This window comes from Mesoplodon densirostris, chromosome 8, assembly GCF_025265405.1.
Source record: "Mesoplodon densirostris isolate mMesDen1 chromosome 8, mMesDen1 primary haplotype, whole genome shotgun sequence".
Lineage (NCBI taxonomy): Eukaryota > Metazoa > Chordata > Mammalia > Artiodactyla > Ziphiidae > Mesoplodon > Mesoplodon densirostris.
The window spans coordinates 82,771,063-82,790,646 of NC_082668.1; the positions used below are offsets into that span (position 1 = coordinate 82,771,063).

At 37.8% G+C, this 19,584-nt stretch overlaps 1 protein-coding gene across 2 annotated transcripts in view; it reads right to left on the reverse strand.

Annotated features, from left to right (window-relative positions):
* Window positions 1-364: 364 nt before the first annotated feature.
* FIGN (fidgetin, microtubule severing factor) overlaps window positions 365-19,584 on the reverse strand; it is a 120,132-nt gene continuing 100,912 nt past the window's right edge. For both annotated transcript variants that reach the window (XM_060107179.1, XM_060107177.1), the window contains one exon: window positions 365-4,520. In XM_060107179.1, the coding sequence (XP_059963162.1) occupies window positions 2,266-4,512 (2,247 nt within the window). In that variant the 5' untranslated portion in view covers window positions 4,513-4,520 and the 3' untranslated portion in view covers window positions 365-2,265. The remainder of the gene's footprint in view (window positions 4,521-19,584) is intronic.

The following is a 19,584-nucleotide window of genomic DNA, read 5'->3' on the forward strand; positions in this document are numbered from 1 at the left end:
GAACACGACTGTAGTGTTTATTCACTTGTGAAAAGCAGAGGACGTACTTAAATATTATTTTTTGTATCCTTAATGAAAGGCACTGCTTTTTAATATGGAATACTTATATGTAAGAACAGTTTTAATTGATAGAAAGTCATAGTAAGTTAAATTCTGGTTCATTTGCTCAGTTTTTAGTAACAAGAAAAATAAGAAAAAAGGGGAGTAACGATCAAGCATCATAAAATTTCAGAAATATCAAGTCCTTCATTAGCTTTCTCTATGTTAAGTGTTTCAGAGAATTTGACATTGTGGATGAAATCGGTAAAAAAAAAAAATTTGAAGGAAAACAAAACAATAACAGAAAGACCTTTCTTAGGGCTTCTCATTGCATTTATTTAAAATTTTTAAAAATGTACATCACTTTTTGAATACATAAAATGCCAGTGCTTTGCAACAGTTTTGTTACTGCATCTCTCAACTAAAAAAAGGAAGAAAAAAAAAAAAAACAGAAAAAATACATTCAAAAAGCCAGGCTGTTCAGTTTATGCACGGGCAGTGGCTTTGGAAGGCTACAGCCTACACTGTGTCTGTTCAGAGGCATTGCCAAACATCAGTCAGCTAGCAATGAAAAGTTGCACATAAAGCATTAAAGGATACAAAGAACAACTTGGTGGGGAGCAGATGAGGAATGGGAAATTGAGAAAAATGCCACATATGCTGTTGGGGTGAGGGTGGACTTAGGTGGAAGTGAGCATGAAGACTGATGTTTTTTGGAAACTAGATTTATGGGAAAAGATAGAAGAAAACAAAGTAACATGTTTGGCAAGCTATATTTGTGTGTGTGTGTGTGTGTGTGTGTACTTCCAATTTTCTATTTGACTTTCCAAGAGAAATGTAACAAAACTGAGGTAGAAATGAATGTGGGAGCACTACAGCCCAGAAGGTTTCAAAATGAGAAGCAAAATTGCACTGACAAGAGAGGAGTCAAGAAGGAGAGGGGACGTAGATATATTCTTTGCAGATATATAGGTTGGTTGTTTTCTGTATTTATTTGTTTGCTTGTTTGTTTTGGTTGCTATCTTCTGCATTCTGTCAAACAGCACGGCAAGCCTATAAGCTAGATTAGTGAATAGGATGACACCATTCCCAGCAGTTTCAGAGACAACTTGCAAATCACCACCACCATTACCAGCTCTGCAGGAAAAGGCAGTCCTAGTTTTTAGGTACTATGACTTTCAGGGTCCTAAACAGGTCTTGTGGCTGACTGTTCTAGACACTAACACAGACTGAATAAGTAGCTTTCCATTAACCAGTGTACCTTCTAAGAACATTTTCACTTCATTATCAAGGAGCAATGTATGAAGAACTCTTGCAGGTATTGATATAAAGAATTATTCTGCTCTGGTCAATTCCCCATAATTAGTGAAAGAACCTTTAAAAAAAATCCTTCCATGTTTACTTTAAGTTGTAGATATTCAGTTGTATCACACTCAGTATTTTTCTGGATACATTCAAAGTAATTTTCCTTGCTATTTTCCAATTGTTGAGGTAAACATACATTTTAATATAAAGTAACATTGAAGCCTATCCCATTACTCTCAGCAGTACATAGTGCTTTCAACACATTCCTTTGAGGTACTGTACAAATCACAATCACTTTCCTGAGTTTTTGCAGACAAGAACATTAAAAGAAATGAACTGAAGAAATTAAGGTCCAGATTACCGTTACCCTGTTTTACCTGTTCTTAGCTTAATACTGCAGAACAGACAGGATTGAGGAATACTGTTGCTCTTAAAATGGCAAAAATCTGGTTTTCTGTCGAAACACAACCATTCATCTCTTTAGTCCAATAATGTTTGAAGTTAAAGCTCTTTATATTAGCACATGCCACCAATGTAATTGTGAGGCAAACAAAAAATAAAGCACCACTCCAGGCACTTGACAGCAACTAAATCTCGAGAACAGCAGAATGGAATCAACACACGAGGTTCATGTCCTTCTGAAATCAACACACTTGCACCTTGCTCCTTGGTGAGTGTTGTCTGGCTTGAACCGAACTGAGCATCAGCAGATGCTTTATGTCATCTGGGGCTTTCAAATCAGAAGCTCTCATTGGATGCATTTTTCCTCCAAATCTACCCTGACTCTAAAGATGCAACTTAATCGTCTTCTTCCCCAGTACCCTTTGCAATTTAAACACTACTGGAAAGGGGCTCTATACCCTATGTAGCAGGTTTTATGTGTGTGTGCCAATATTCATTACATTTTTTTTAAAGAAGTTATCACTGACTGCAACCAAACATTTTGTTCCATTCAACATACATATCAAGATCTTTTTGAGATATGCTAGGCTGAATCTTGCAGAAAGCATTTTCAAAGTCTTGATATGTAACGGGTCTCAACTGGCTGGGCATAATGGCTGAAAGGTCTGTGGCTGGCATGGCATGGAGAGGGCCCACCGCTGCTTCCTGACACAAATGAGCCACGTCTAGTCCAGAAAAGCCTTCTGTGCGCTGGACGAGCAGTGCAAACTCCTTGTCATTGAGACAGTAATTGTGCTGTGAGAGCAGTTGTACTATTATCTGGTGCCTCGCTGTGCTGTCAGGAAGTGGGATTAAAAGTCGTTTCATGAAGTACCTCCGAAGAGATTCATCTATTTCTTCTGGTTTACTGGTGGCACAAATTACTACGATTTGGTCCTCAGCCGAAGTTAGTACAGTGTCCAGCTGCATCAGAAATTCGGTTCTCATCCGACTGACTGGACTGTGTTCCTCACTCACTTGAGAGGAGAGAAGCATGTCAATGTCACTGACAAAAATCACCGAGGGCTGGCGACACCTGGCCACAAGGAAAGAGGCATGGATAATTTTCTCTGCTTCTCCTAACCACTTGGCGATAAGTCCAGAACCAGCAATTTTGAAAAATGTGGCCCCCAGCTGACTAGCTATGCATCTGCCCAATAACGTTTTGCCTGTTCCCCGAGGTCCAAATAAAAGGATGCTCCGAGGTAAGGCCGTCAGTCCACTGAATGCATCTGACCTCAACACTGGCCATAAAACCTCCTCTTTAATGACAGCCTTTACCAGGTCGAGACCAGCAATGTCATTCCAGTCCACTGGCGGTCCTTGGGTGATAATCTCGTTGGTTACCAGGTCAATGAGGTGCGTGTCAGTATTCTTCAGTTGCTCGTCCACAGAGTGGTTGGATGAGGTAGCTGCACGGAGTCCAGGGCCTTGCATTGGATGAGAAAGGAGCTGCCTGTGCTCATCCCCATGCTCACTCATTACTGGTGAAGTGTACTTCCCGAAGGATTCACTGGATCTTGATCCCAATGAATTTTTAGCAGTACTGTAGGAAGGAGGGGTCAGAGCCCTACTGGACTGGCTGCTGAATTTCCTTTGCTGTTCAGAGGACATTAGCTGCTTCGTTGGCTTAAATGCTAAGGATGATGTTTCAGCACTTCTGTCAAAGCCATTCCCCCGATTTGAGTTTGAAATGCTGTTGTCGGGCATTCTGTACATAGGACTCTGTGTAGATCTCTGTTGGCCATAGCTGTAATTTCCATAACTGGAGTCCATGTCTCCTTGCCCTGCCATATAGAAAGCTTTCCTTTTGAGAGAACTTGCCGAACTGTTTGTCAGAGCCGCGGGTGCGATAGGTGTCAAACCATGACCCTGGTAGGTGTAGCCAGGGACAGTGGTGGGGGGCAGGGGGGTGGGAGCAGGAATTCCTGAAGGCAGGTATGCTGAAGGAGGAGGGGGTGCACCCCCAGGGCTGTACCCAGATCCCACAGCAGTATGAGGAGGATAGCTAGCAGAGGGATAGCTATAAGTGGAGAGGTTAGAAGTCCCATTGTAGCCTGGGACCAGGGCTGGTGGCGGCGGCGGAGGAGGTGGTGGCTGTAGGAGCCCAGAGCTATGCAAGGGAGAAGGATGAGGTGAAGGAAGTGCAGGTGCTGGCTGGCTGCTGTAAGTAGAATGCAAATATGAGCCGTTGTATCCTGGGGCATATTCCTGAGATGGGAGCCCTGTATGAAGACTAGGTACAGTGTGGCTTCCACAGGTACTACTTGAATAACTAGGCTCTGTCAGGTTGCTGGCCACCCCAGGAGAGCTCCCTATACTTGCAGAGACATCTGCTGGAGGGAGGGCTGAACTGACTCCAGCTTTGCTGGCAGTGATAACATCCGGAACACAGTTCATGGGATAAACAGCGTCTGAATTCAAGGAAGACTGCCACGGTTCGCTTTCATTTTTCCGACCGTTCACTAGTCCTGATGGTGCATCGGAGTAGTTGCTGAGTACAGGTCGGTCCACGGGGCCTTCCAAAATGCCAGAATACTTCTCTGCATATTTTTTTAGTAGGTTGGATGCAGTCAGAGCAGATATGTCATCATTTGCCCAGGCATACTGGTAGGTGCGCTGCAGATGACCTCTGTAAGCTTCAACTTTGTGGGCAGGAGACCGAGTGGTGGAGGTGATGTCAAAGTGCTGTTCTGGCCACTGGGCATGCTCCGGCGTCCACTGCATCTTCAAGCCTAAAGATGGGGGGGGGGTGGGGGGGTGGAAAGTTAATTTACTTAGATACTCATCAGAACTGTTAAAGCTTTTCCCCCCAACTTCTTTTGTTACTTATTATTTTCCGCCAATGACAGTGACATTATAAAGGATTTCCACAGTTTATAATACCTGTTATGGTCTCTACAATGCATATACTTTAAAGGGGACTGAATTTCAACCCTGTATAAAAAGTAAACAATTTAAATGAAAACGCTGTATAAAATTTCAACCCTGTATAAAAAGTAAACAATTTAAATGAAAACTTTCAACCCTGTATAAAAGTAATTTATACCCTGTATAAAAAGTAAACAATTTAAATGAAAACTCTGTAGGAGACCTACATTTTCTTTCATTTTAAAGTAATAAGTAAATTTATTTCTGCTAAGCCTATCAAGTTACTTGCTACACACACACACGGAAACACATATGTATGTACACACACATTCCTGTCAAATTAGAATTCAATCACAGCTTCTTACAATAAAATATGCATATATTTAAAATATCTAGCACGTGAGAGTATTAACATGTGCGATATCTAGCTATCCTGTCTCCTCACATCACAGTTTCTGTTTTATATTTTAACCAATATAAAAATGAGACACAGCTGACAGATCACATCTAGGACACCTCTCTTATTTGGTACTGAACACCTAGTTAGCACAGTATAATGCTCCCTGCGCAGAACAATATGACACAGACATAGCAGGTCATTCCGTAATCCAACTCTCATCTAAAGTGGTCCACGACAGTTTCAAATCTGCTTCGTGGAGTGCAGCAAAGCAATCTCCCAGGCAGCGCTCCATCGCTTTCATCGCACAAAGCCTACAACTCGGTATGAATTACAACTGGCTCCTTTCTGCCTCTCAGTCCTGTTGTTGAAACTCTGAAAAAAAAAAACAAGCATCACTTGTCTGTCGGTCTTCTAGCTAGCATTCTCCCTTCTTATCATCTTTCCCTCTGCCTTACAGCCTCCAAGGTACTGAGGGGTGGGGGGAAATATATATATATATATATGAAAGGGGGAGATAAAGAGAGAGGAAGGAAGAAGGTAAAAGGGAAGATAAGAACAGAGAATCTGGATTCTAACTCTTTACATTTATGGAAAGCAGTGTGTGGCATAAACTCGAAGAGTACAACTAGAAAATGAGATGCTGTGTGTAACTTTATCATCTGCTAGATTACTAACCGAAGCAAGGTGACTATGTAGCAAATATTTTCTCATTATGAAGCAGTCAGAATGAGAGAATCATTTGAATTTTACAGTTTAAAGAGAGACCTTAGACATTGCCTTTTTTCCCTCATTAGGGAACCAGTACCCAAAGGGATTTATAATGTACCCTCGAGGACTCACATATAGTTAGTTACAGAAGAGCACTGGAACCCTGTTCTATTTCCCAATGCTGGTTCGTCCTATTCTAATCTCTGCTTGATTGGAACACTTCCTATTCCGATACAGCTGTATTAAGCAAGCCTCCTTAATCTCCTTTGTATTACGGTAAGTGAATTTTGCAAACTCTCTTGTGCCCTCTGGCAGAGATTCCTTGATAAGAAGGAGTTCTGGTCTAAATGAAGCATCTGTGGCATCAGCTCCCTTCTGAATTACTGCAGTCTATTTTGACAGCTCCTACCCGCTTCTGCTTTCCTCCTCCAACCCCTTTAGCTCTTCATTGCCTGACTTTGGCTCCTGACATGGCCGGCTTTGACTTACTGAGCTAAACTGAACGTATCACAGAGTTTGGTAACAGAATGGCATGTTGATTCCCTTCTGACTCCCTCTTCCTTGCTTGCAAAACCACTGCACCAGACACTGGAAGTTAATTAGCAGGATGATGCTGTGCTAATTGTGTTAATTTACAAGGTTTCAGTCAAAGAGAATCATGCCAGGGCCGGCACTGCTGTCATGCTTCTGACTTAATGATTAAGAAATACTGAAAACAAGGTGGGAAAGATTGCAGTAATTACATAATAAATGAATAAAGCAACAGGATTCATTTGCAAATATATTTTACTGCAGTTGTACTCATTTGCATTTGGATTTTTAAAAAGGATCCATGTAGATATTCATTGGCAAATCACCATCTCAAATTAACTCTGAATGCTGCACTGTATAACTTAATCAAGCTCCATATATATATATATATATATTTTTTTTGAGTAAAAATACTAAACACGTTATTCTCCTGTATATGCAACAGATTCTTCACTTTCCTTTCCCTCACCTCCCCCCAAATCTTCATGTTTCTCTTTTAAAACTACTTAAAAAAATAATCTCTTCAGTTGGAAAGAAAATATTCTAAAATCCTGATGAAGTGCAGCTTGCATCATTTCATGCAGAGGAACTCTGGGGGGCCTTCTAGGAAGAACTAAAGTGATATTCTTAATTGTTTCTGCTTTCTCAATCATTACTTTTTAAGGGGGAGAAAAACACACCGCAAAATGGGTGAAATGACCGAGACCACACTTAAAGGGGAAAAGATGCAATTTTAATGAAGCAGCATTTCAGGAATCATACTTTCATTAAATTCAACTGGAAATTATTAAGAGCAAATCACCAGGAACCAATCGCAAGTAATCAGTATCTAAATTCTTCTAGTGTCATGGGATTTACTTCAAGCCTTATAAAAAGGAGAGAATATTAATGTGACTGTAATGTAGAACTGTCTAAAAGACCTACAGATTCATTAGTCCTATAAATTATTTCCAGGGAATTTCTATTAGGATTTTTTTTCTTTAAAAGATTATCAAAATACAGAGTTGAGAAAATAAGAAAACACGTATGCTATGAGTAGGAATTTGTTTAGATGGATACAGAAGAAACATGGATAAATGTCTTTAAAAAAAGTTCTCAGAAAATAATTTAGGAGTCACAGACAATGGAATTTACCACAAACACAACACAACACAACACTCACCCACCCCCCACCCCCACAAAAAAGGGTCTGGCTTCCTTTCAGTTAGCTGAGCTAAGCCATTGTTGGCATTAGTTAACAAACATACATAACAAACATGATTTTTTAAAAAATTGCCCCTTAAAAAAAATGAAACTGGGCCTCCCTGGTGGCGCAAGTGGTTAAGAGTCCGCCTGCCGATGCAGGGGATACGGGTTCGTGCCCCGGTCTGGGAGGATCCCATATGCCGCGGAGCGGCTGGGCCCGTGAGCCATGGCCGCTGGGCCTGCGCATCCGGAGCCTGTGCTCCGCGACGGGAGAGGCCAAAACAGTGAGAGGCCCACATACCGCAAAAAGAAAAAAAAAAAAAAAAAAAAAAATGAAACTGCTTTAGCTTTAGAGTAATTATTTTAAAAAACAACCATAAAGGGCAACTTTCACCTTTATTGGATTAAAATTTTCCTTGTAAATTAATTTGTAAAATACATGCAACAAATGATTTTAGTAAGTTATAATCACTGTAAAAGACAGGAATATATAATAAAGTTTAAATAAAATAGGTTGGCCATTTTCACTGCATAGAGAAATGCATAGTTTAACTGCATAAACTCTAGCAAAAATAATTAAATTTCATAAGATTTCTGCTTCATCTGAAATTAAGTAAAGATCCTATCAAAATTATCTATTTGGGGCGTCCCTCGTGGTGCAGTGGTTGAGAATCCGTTTGCCAATACAGGGGACACGGGTTTGAGCCCTGGTCCGGGAAGATCCCACATGCCATGGAACAACTAAGCCTGTGCACCACAACTGTTGAGCCTGTGCTCTAGAGCCCACGTGCACAACTACTGAAGCCTGCGCGCCTAGAGCCCACACACTGCAACAAGAGAAGCCACCACAATGAGAAGCCCGTGCACCACAATGAAGAGTAGGCCCTGCTCACTGCAACTAGAGAAAGCTCACGTGCAGCAATGAAGACCCAACGCAGCCAAAAACAAACAAATAAATTTATATTTTTTAAAAGTTATCTATTTGGAACAATTACTGGATACACCATTGCCTTTTGATTCTCATGCTATTTTTGGATATGCTTACCAAGATAATTGAAAGTTGATTTATTGATGCATACTAAATAACAACCTAGGGGCTTCCCTGGTGGCGCAGTGGTTGGGAGTCCGCCTGCCGATGCAGGGGACGCGGGTTCGTGCCCCGGTTCGGGAGGATCCCACATGCCGCGGAGCGGCTGGGCCCATGAGCCATGGCCGCTGAGCCTGCGCGTCCGGAGCCTGTGCTCCGCAACGGGAGAGGCCACAACGGTGAGAGGCCCGCGTACCGCAAAAACCACCACCAACAACAACAACAAAAAACCTAAGCAGGGCTGCAAAAGTTAAGATTAAGCTTTCATTAAATAACCTTAAGGGGACAGAATTATTCACATCCCCTGAAACATGAGTATTTATCCAGTGCTTTAAAATCATTAATAGTATTTGAAAGTATAAATTAATAGTTAAACCATAAGCAAGTTCCTAATATTAGTAGGAACTGAAGAAGCCCGTGTTCAGGAGAGTGTTCTGGTCTTAGGAGGACAAAGAGCTTTTTCACCATTTTCTTGAATTTTAATACTAATTGGAAGTAGAACTAAACTTGTTGACATTGTTATTATTATTCTATTTATTTGTGGTGATATTTCTGATGTGAAATGTAAGCAAAATGTGGAGCCAAATGTTCTTTGAACAAAATATCATCCTCCCTTTGATTACATTGCTGTTATCTGTAAGAAGCAGCACATGCGTGTCACTTAACTTGGCACCCAAATAATAAGATGGGTTTTAAAAACAGTTCTTATATGGTTTCTCTTTGGATCATGAAGAGAAAAACCTCAGAAACAATGCTATTTTAACATTATTAGAAACATGACTCCAGAACAATAACTCCCACTGCTGTTTAGAAACAGCTTAAATATTAGGTACAGTAAAAATTCAGAAAACAGTAGAAAGAAAAATAGTTCCTCAAGATAATTGAAGAATTGTTCCAAAACATCAATTTTCATTTTTGAAAGGATTAGAAAATTCTTAATACAGCTGGCAAATTTCACAATGCAATGTGTTTATTTTTAAAATATATAATTTAATAGAAAACTGCTTTTAAGATACTTTAACATAAGTGTGCACAAGGATGACATATTACAGTAAAAAGCCTGAGTATTTTATTTTATTGTTTTAGGATGAACTTATGTATATATAAATGAACAAGTCTGTATTTCCCATGAAACCAGACAGCTTGGATGACATTTTTTCATTCTTATCATTACTGACCATTTTTTTTTTTTTTTTTTTTTTTTTTTTTTTTTTTTTTTTTTTTTTTTTTGCGGTACGCGGGCCTCTCACTGTTGTGGCCTCTCCCGTTGCAGAGCACAGGCTCCGGACACGCAGGTTCAGCAGCCATGGCTCACGGGCCCAGCCGCTCCATGGCATGTGGGATCTTCCCAGACCGGGGCACGAACCTGTGTCCCCTGCATCTGCAGGCAGATTCTCAACCACTGCGCCACCAGGGAAGCCCCTACTGACCATTTTTTAACTTAGGTTTAATTACTGAACAGTTGCTGCCTCATTGCTCTACTTCTTCCATTTAACTCTTTAACTATTTTGAAGCAAAACAACTGTGGCATCCTTCAAAGTTCTGTCAGCTTCAAAATGATAAAGACACTGTTATATAGAAAAATGAAGGACATAAAAACAACTTTCAGAATAGAAGGAAATTGGGAATAAAAGACTAGGTCTTCTACAATCGATTTTTAGCACACATTCATGGAAATATTAATCTAAGATACTCACTACCACACCCCCCCACCCCAACACAGGTATGCTATTCAGAAGTTCATGAGGTCTATAAAAGTGGCTCTCTTCTACAAGGTTCCCATAGGGTAATTCTGGCTGTTAGGGACTCTGCTTTCATTTGTAGGTTTTCTCAGACTTCCTAAGGGCAGAGACCTGAGGCAAACACCTGCAGGCAGGGCCGGCTTGCTCTAGGAAAGCTGCACAGTGCTCACACAGGCCTGCACGACATCACTACACCTATTACACTCCTTTGGGCTACTGTGCCTCTGAGCTTCTCATTATCATTTAAAAAAAATTTTTTTTTAATTGAACACCATATTTACCAAGATTCTCTCTAGAAAAAATCACTACTGGGGTAAATACAATAAAGTAATTATAATAGTTTACTTACTGCCCCCTCAGCCTAATAATGCAACAGATTCATCATCTCCTAGGTAGGAAATGGCAAAACTAACACATAGAACATTCAAAATTTCAAGTAGAGAGTAGCAAATTCATTGGCTAAAAAATAAGAGTCTTCTGAGAGAGGGCCTACAAACTTCCTGATACTGAAAACTGGCCCTATACAATAACTACTTACCTTTATCCTTCAAGGGGAGTGATGACCAATCAAAATGTTTCAGCAGACTAAGCAGCATTCTCCTTTTGTGTACCGACCCTCATAAGCCAAGAGGCCAACACAGCAGTATCTAGTATTACCTGTTCTAATCTATTTGATCTGAAATCTTCCTTAGTCCATTTCCCAATAATTCTTAGCCTAAAATGTGATGTCATATTTAAAAGTAGTATTGGGAAAAGTGAGGGGAAGAAGCACAGAAATTATATATTCTCCTTAACCTAGTTAAATAGGTTCCATCTTCAGAACACCAAAATGAAAAGTCCTGTATAAGCTGAATATGATATAGAGACTGTTAATTAGTCAACAAATTGAGGGCCCACTGTGTGTAAAGCCTTGTGGTTCAATGCTAAGAAATTACATCAAGGGAATCTGTTTACCAGACAATATGAAACTTCTAGCTTCTGCGTTCTTTATAATTTCACATTCTAAATTCCCTTAGACTCTTTGATTTTAGAGATTAAGGGAACTTTCAAATGACCTAGTCCCCAATCCAGACAGCCTCAGTTACAGGTTTAGTACTTCACTTATCGTGGTATACTGTGGGATTGAGCACTATTTTGTCGAACACAGTGTTTTATTTGGAGGCATTACTAGATTGTTGGGATAGAAAGGGACTGGAGAAAACATAAAGAAGATCCTAGAATTTTGTTTGAAGAGTGAATAACCCAAGCTTGAGGTTCAGACCACTGGCCCTGATCCATGCCATCATTTATTTGTTCTAATCCTGGTGAAATCACATAAGCATATCATACTCACTTTTTTCAGCCATAAAATATGGACAATAATGGTATCATATACCTTACTCGATTGTTATTAAGGTTACCTAAAGTAGTAATATTTGTGAAAATATTTTCCAACTGTAACCTGCTACACAAATATTTCTTCTTATGCTTTTATTTTGAAAAAGCCAGAGATGCATTAAACACAAAACAAAACTGACTAGACAGAAAAAAACTAAAATCACTCCTAGAATTTATAAATCACTTTTTCTTCAACCTCTGGACAGCTCCTGAAAAGGAAATTTTCCAGTGGGAATGTTGGTTATAAGAAAGGTATAGAAATTCTTTCATACTCAGCAAAACACAGAGCATGATCTCCTTAATCAAAAAGCTGTCAAAAATTCAAAATAGTTCTATGCTATTTATTCTTAATGGTATTTGTGAGTCAACATTGTAGAGACCATAGCTAAGAAACAATAGAGGTTTAAAACCAGTTAAGGATGATCTGAAAACCCAGTCTCAAAATAAGATATTCTAATTATACAGTAATACTGTCAAAGATTGTTCTCTTTAAATCACACTTTCACACCTCAAGAATCCAAATTATAATACATTTTGCAGCAAATTACTCCCTCCCCCTATTCCACGTTATTTGCATAAAGCAATCCTTTTTAACAATCACAAAGGCATTTCTGGCTAAATGGTCCTTGGTAAATATAGTTTAAATACCTCACCTTCTAACATAGAGAAATTGCCACCTGACAGCCTGCAGGCAGCATGTAACCTGTAACTATATTTCATTTGGCCAGCACAGAGTTGGTTTTTTTTTTTTTTTTTTTGCGGTATGCGGGCCTCTCACTGTTGTGGCCTCCCCCGTTGCGGAGCACAGGCTCCGGACGCGCAGGCTCAGCGGCCATGGCTCACGGGCCCAGCCGCTCCGCGGCATATGGGATCCTCCCAGACCGGGGCACGAACCCGTATCCCCTGCATCAGCAGGCGGACTCTCAACCACTTGCGCCACCAGGGAGGCCCAGCACAGAGTTTTAAAAATCAGCCAATTTTATATAAAAGAACCTGTAGTTCCATATTTCCCACTTTTTCAAGACAAGTTGAATGATCTTACACTAGACCTCATTCTTGCCTGGCAGCAGTTGCCTGAATCTGAGGTCCAGTTGCCCCCTCTAGACATGGCATGCCCTCTCCATTTTGTCATGATGTTCCCACTCCCTATTACAACATCAGGTATTTTTATGGTATCTACTGGTCACATATGCAATTAAAATTATGACTTCACTCTGAAGCTTCAAGCTCCAGTTTTTTCACTTAAGTACATTTTCCTGAAAACTAGCAAGTATAGTGCTTTAAAATTTAAAAAAATAGTAGTGCCTTTAGATTAAAATTTTTCCAAATACTATTTATTATGTCATTCCTGCCCTGTTACTCAAAGCACAGGAAAAATATTTGATATCTCCCTTATTGATTCAGTATCACTAGTACAACAGTGTAAAATGAGAAATTATTGCCTTAAAAAACTGTTTTCCAGATTGCTGCTGTTTCAGCGCTCCACCCTTTGCTCTGATTTGTTAGATACTTTTTCTAGCGGTTTTCCATGTCACTCTCCACCATTCCTAATATGCTCCCTGAATATGCCATAGGTTCTGACTCCACAAACCAAGACTTCATTTAATATGTAATAGTCAATCATGACCTGTACTACAACTTTTGAGACGTTAAGTTACTCCAAAGTTATGCTTCTTATTTCTTATAGCAAGTTGATGGGTAGATGGTATGTGGATAAGCAACTGATCTTGTTCTGTATGTCATCATTTTGAGCTTTAAAAGCAAGTATTCAATGTTACAGGGCACCAAGACTTGGACTAGAACGGTATATACCCTGTCCTTCAATTAAATTTGTGGGTAGCTTATGATCTGAATCAGTTTCCCTAGAATGCATTAAATTTTATTCACAGCAACAAAATATTCACTCATCAAAACGTGACCAAGTATAAAAATCTCTATTTTGCCAATATTTCATAATGAGGTTGAAACTTGGTATGCATGGGTCTCATAGGTCATCATTTTTAACATGCAAGTCATATATAAGAGAATGACTTGCATTTATGAGGATGAGTGCATAAGCAGTTATGCAAAGAAAATTACACTGATAAAAGAAATATCACTTATAGGCCACTAGGCTTATGTTCAATACATTATCAAGAGAGCCTATCGCTTAAAGCAAACCACAAATCATAATCATAATTCAAATAATTATTTTTTTCCTCTGGGGGGTCCTAAAATCTCCCATACTCAAATCAAAGTATTCAAGTGAACATATAATCACACTCACATAAAATACATATAGTTTATAGTTCAGATTTATGGGTTTTCTTTTTTAAAGCAAGGGGTGTTTTACAAAAGCATATGTATACAAATTTTTGAATAATCATCTAAATCAAGTAAAAAACAGTGTCCAAAAGTCTGTGTACATCCTACCATAATTCAACAGAATACACAACTATGCATATACATGCAATTTAAAATATACAAACAATTCATAGTCTGAATCTTAGTATTTAGTGTCAGGTGTTATCAATATTGCAAGCGAAACGATTTGAGGGTTAGTGTGTAAGAGGACTGATCTTCCCATGTTGAGTCAAATGTTATCTTGTTTATTCTACCTCTGTGAATGATTTTAGACAATTTTAATCAGTTTAAATAGTGCTTTGTAGCTAACCTTTAAAGTTGTTACTTTGTGGCCTTTCATTACTCATTCTGTCTCTTCTCTTTTTCCATATACGTTTTCAATCCATTAAGGCCATCTACCCTTCCCCCCCAGTTCTTTCTGTCATACAGAGATCATCAGGACACACCACTTCTGTCCATAGGGACCGCCAGGGCTAATGAATACGTATGTTCTGTGTCACAACAGAGCACTCCCCTTGTTCTGCAGTATCAAACCTCTTATGTGTATAAATAACAGGTGAGCTGTAGCGTGCAGGGATAAATGGGGTTAACACAACCTGAAAGCTCCATGCTAGATTCATAGTATCCAGCCTGTATGACTGATCCAGAAAGAGAAATCCAAATGCCAAAAGTATTGTGCATTTTCTATGTGTTTTGAATCTTTATTTTAAAAAAGGATTCTGCTGAGATAACATTACCAGCGTCCTAAAAGTCTGAGTCATTCCAATTGATTCTCAAGATACTCTTGTGCCATATAAAATAAATTTGTACTTTTAATTAACACAAACTGGGCATGGTACCAACCTTGAATTATGACATGGGTGGTTAATGTCCCCTGTCACACTGCTAAAATGTTATGTTAATCATTATGTGTACATAGTGCTATTCGTAAATAGTTATTTGCGTGTATCTATTCTATTTCAAGTATATAAATGCAAAGCTCAATTTAGTTATATTTCAGGTGAACTACATTCATTTTTGCCCAACATCCCATGCTGACATGGGTCAATAAACAAATTCATAATCTCCCAAGCCCCACGACCTTGTGTAAGATGGAATCTGCATTCAGCTTCTTTTTGTGTTCCTCTGAAACCTTACTCTAAAAAGACAGTTTACATAAAACAAAATAGATAATTAAGACTGCTTATGTAAATTGGAGGTCTCTCTCACATAATTAGACAAAGGAGTAAGAATATTATTTACATATATGTATACAACTCCAACCATTCTCCTTAAAAACTCTTTGCTTAAGGTAACTCTAAAGTGTGCAAAGCCCAGACAAAATTTGTTTAGGTTATTTATGCATTTTTCTCTTTTTGGCAATCCATGCATTAATTTTTAATGCAATAGCAAAATAGTGCCTTGGACTTCGATAAAAATATTCTATAGTCAGGGCTGGGTGACATAGTCCATTAATTCAGTGTCCTTCACTCCTGGGACCTGTGTATAATTTAGTCCAGTCTGAAGAAAATAACTGATCTGAAGGCAGTGGAAAAAGCAACGTATGAAATGAGTTTTGGTAGGTTTAGTGTTGTTTCGCCCATATAAGACAACATATGAAGATAAACTGCTTTAGAATACAATCAACATGGTCAAGGATTAAAAGTAAAGAGCTCTTAGTAACAACCGTAGTTTCCTCACCTTTCCATTCTCCCTACCTGGCCACATTCTATGGTTTGGTGAAAAAAACCTGAGCATCACCTATAATTAGGATGCTCTAATTTCCAGATAAACAGAACATTGTTAAAGTGCAATGTGAATGACAGTCCAGTCATTAGCGCTGTTGGCTCTTCCATTTGTAAAAACAAAGAATGCTGCATAATGAGACAAAAGCAGAAGACAGGCTATCAGCATCCTCAAAGAAAGTGGCATTTCCTGTCCTGGAGGGGGTGCCCAAAAAAGTAATCCTTGGGGAGAGCTAACAATAGGAGGGACCACAAGCAAAGAAATTGTTTCTTTAGATTCCATCTTGATTGTGTTCTCTATGACAATATTCAACTGCATAGTTTCATCTACTGTTAGAATACATGAGGCCATAAAGAAAAAAAAAAGTTTAGGTTTTGGCTGAATTGAATAAAATGGTTGATCCAGTGGCATTTGCCACATGAAATACAGATGCCTTTTCTTTTGCTTATAAATTCTACTTTAATTCCAACCCAACTCTCTTCTGTTGTGAATAAACACAGCTTACTTTGTCTCTAATATAGCAGTGAAACACAAGGTTGCTGTCAATACTGTCAATAGAATTCAAAGCTGTAAGGATGTTACTTCTATATGGTGAAAACTTTTCGACAATTTTATACTTCTTATTGATGATAATGAACTATTTTATTGGCCTCAGTTATGGATACGCTCCAGTATTTGGTAATAATTTTAAGGAAAAGGAAAATTTTTTTCCAGTCACATTTTTCAATTAGCAGATAGAAATGTAATTTAAAATTTGCTAGTTTTAGTTGCATATGTTAAAAGAGTAAATAAGTCAAATCTTCCTGCTACCTCTTCAAACAGTGTGCATCCTATTTACACAAGTCCCTAAACAACAGGAAAGCCAGAACCCTGCGGGTGATACAGGTAGGTTACACAGAAAAATCAAATCCAGGTGCTTACATGTGTATACGAAAGTGTTGTGTCTGTAGTTGTGGAAAGGATATAGAGAAAATGGGGAAAGGTGACAGAGAGAAGGAAAAGAGATTTTTAAAAATACCTTTATCGTAAAAATGATTTGCTTTATTATTTATAATCTCAGAGTCCAAAGCACATTCTAAGTTATTTAACTAGCACATATACATAATACTTTAATCAAATGTAAGCTGCCTGGCTTTCAGCCTGATTCTCAGCCTCCTCCTCCATTACTTAAAGTTTTCTTTAGCTATATATTTATTATTTGTGGCTTGAACCAAGTCATATATCTCAAAAAGTTTCCATACTTATAAAACTTAAAAGTCTTATTTATGACCTCCAAATATACTATGAACATCATTTCCTTCATTGAGTACCTCATTTTCAAGGAGGTCTGGATTACATATGTAAAGTTTTTCAAAAAAGGAAAACTAATGACAATATTATTATATATTGACACATTTTCTCAATTGCATTCAAAAAGAAAAACACTTTACTAGAATCATTTGAGATGAAATGTTTAAAAAATCCTTGAAAAGCAAATAATTAAAATATATGATAATTGAGTTACTTAGGAAAGAATCCCAATTATAAATTTAGAATTGTTTTTGTGTTTTCTATACAAAAGGTTCCCCCCCCCGCCTTAAACACAATAGAAAAATTCATAGAATTAATGAATCATAGGTCTAAAAGTACATTCCTGCTCATTGAACTGACATACCTGGAACTGGTCTCCTTTTAAATAAATCTTTTTGAAAGTATCCAAATGCCTACAAAGAATACTACAATTTCATTTATACATGACTTTCAGTCTTATGGCCATTACATGATCACTTAGCTAACTTGTGAAGTTTTTCAGGTTAGGATGTTTTATTGTGCCCTCCTTTTTTTAAATGCTTCTACATCCAGCCATTGTTTTCATATTTTACTTTAGGAATTATTTTATCCAGTTCAGTGTCAAATGATATTATACTTTAAAAATAATCTCTTCAGAAAATATAACATAAAATAGTGGATTGCATCCCTGGCCATAAGCTCTCAGAAGCATTAAGATGTTACTAGAGTGCCCGAATGACAGCAGTGACAGCTTAATCACTTAAAGGCTTTTTACATTAACAATTTTTTTCTTTCAATTTGAGCAGTATATTCAGGCATGATTTAATAGGAGGTTAGCTGTTAAATGCAGCTAAATAACATACTTTTTAAAAATATCAAATCAAGTTTAGTGCCTAATGAATATTCCTTTACACTTTCTGATATATTAGTGTACATTCATAAAGCTTGGCTTCTTTTATTTTTCCCCCAATATACGTATTTTTTTAAAAAAATCAGTCGGATAATTAGCATGCATAGTCCAACTGTTTTCTATACTTTTATGATTTTAAGTAGAAGATCCATGGATAAAACATAATTGAAAGGTGAGCCTATTAATCTGGAGAATAACCTCCACAAACCAAATAGGGATGAATCATGTTGAAGTCTACACCTCATTTATAGCTTTGTATTCCTAAGGAAAAAAAAAAAAACCAAAGCAGAGAGAAACTAAAGGTGACCTTATTTAGACATATTAGTCAAGGCAGCCTTTGCTGTTTTTAAGCAAACATGATTGTGACTCCACTTTGTCCATCCAGTTTTCCAGTGTGTAAATTGGATGACGACTTGGACAATTCTCTCTTCATTAGTGAACTGTGGAAAGGAAATACAGAGGTGGCTTTTTATTTTTTAAACTCTGTAGTGTCTTGTAACCAAATTCTGAAGCATGAAGAAAAAAAATATATATATATATATAAATTTTTTTTTCCTAGACAAGCTGTCGTAATTGAAATGAAGTCTAATCAGACTCATTACTGTTTTCAGCAATTTGCACCACCGAAGATGCTTATTAGGTAACTGTGTTTAATAAACCACTCTTTAGAAAAATACCAGTAATGAGCTCTTAACAGCCAATCTTTAGCGTGAATGTAATGTGAAAAGTGTTCCTAGCGCTGAATAGATTTTCACATTTAGTAGTGTCATAATTAAGCTCCATGAATTGTTTCTGAGATGTTAGATTTATTACAATAATCTTACTTTTTTCCTATGTTAAATCTACTTGGAAATGCAGTCATCTTCTATTAGAGTTGGATTATATTCATTGTACAGCAAATTTTCAGCTAGTGCCAAGCTGATCAAAAGGTTTTTCAACTGAGGATTTGTTAACAAATGATAAGCAAGGATTTTATGACTGATAATTGATGTTATCTATCAAGTCTTTCCTCATCAGCATCCCCCACACCTCAGAAAAAAGTCTTCCTGTCATTTGATTATATATGAAAAGTTACCCAAGATACAAATGTATTATGATCATTAAGAGGAAAAAAAATGCATTTCTATCACTAAGTTAAAACATGGGAAAAACTGGACATTCTGAAAGGAATATTTGAAGAAATGTTGGTCTTTCTTAATAGCAGCTATAAATAACACTATATTGCTTCATTAGACATTGTTCTTAAAAATGTGAATACCATTTTCCTCCTGAGTCTTCCTTTTTGTAGCACTCTTTACTAAGATCTTAACATTAAAGAACAGTATTGTAAATATATATTATTTATATGCACTAAAAGTGGTCATGAGAGTTAGCTAGTCTTATTGATAAGGGCAAAAAAAAGTTACATACCTCTAAGCAGAGGAGTTACTTCCATGCAAGATGGTGCATGTGCTAAAATAAGTATATATCTATAGAATCTATATTGATTATTCCATCAATAGAGTATATCCAGAGGTATTTCCATGTATATAAAATTATATAGAAGGGATTGAAATTATTTCTTGAGAACATCTAAATAAGACTTATAAGGAAGCTCTTGAGCTTGTTACCATGAAATGTCTCACATGGTAAGATAAATATCTTTTGTTTG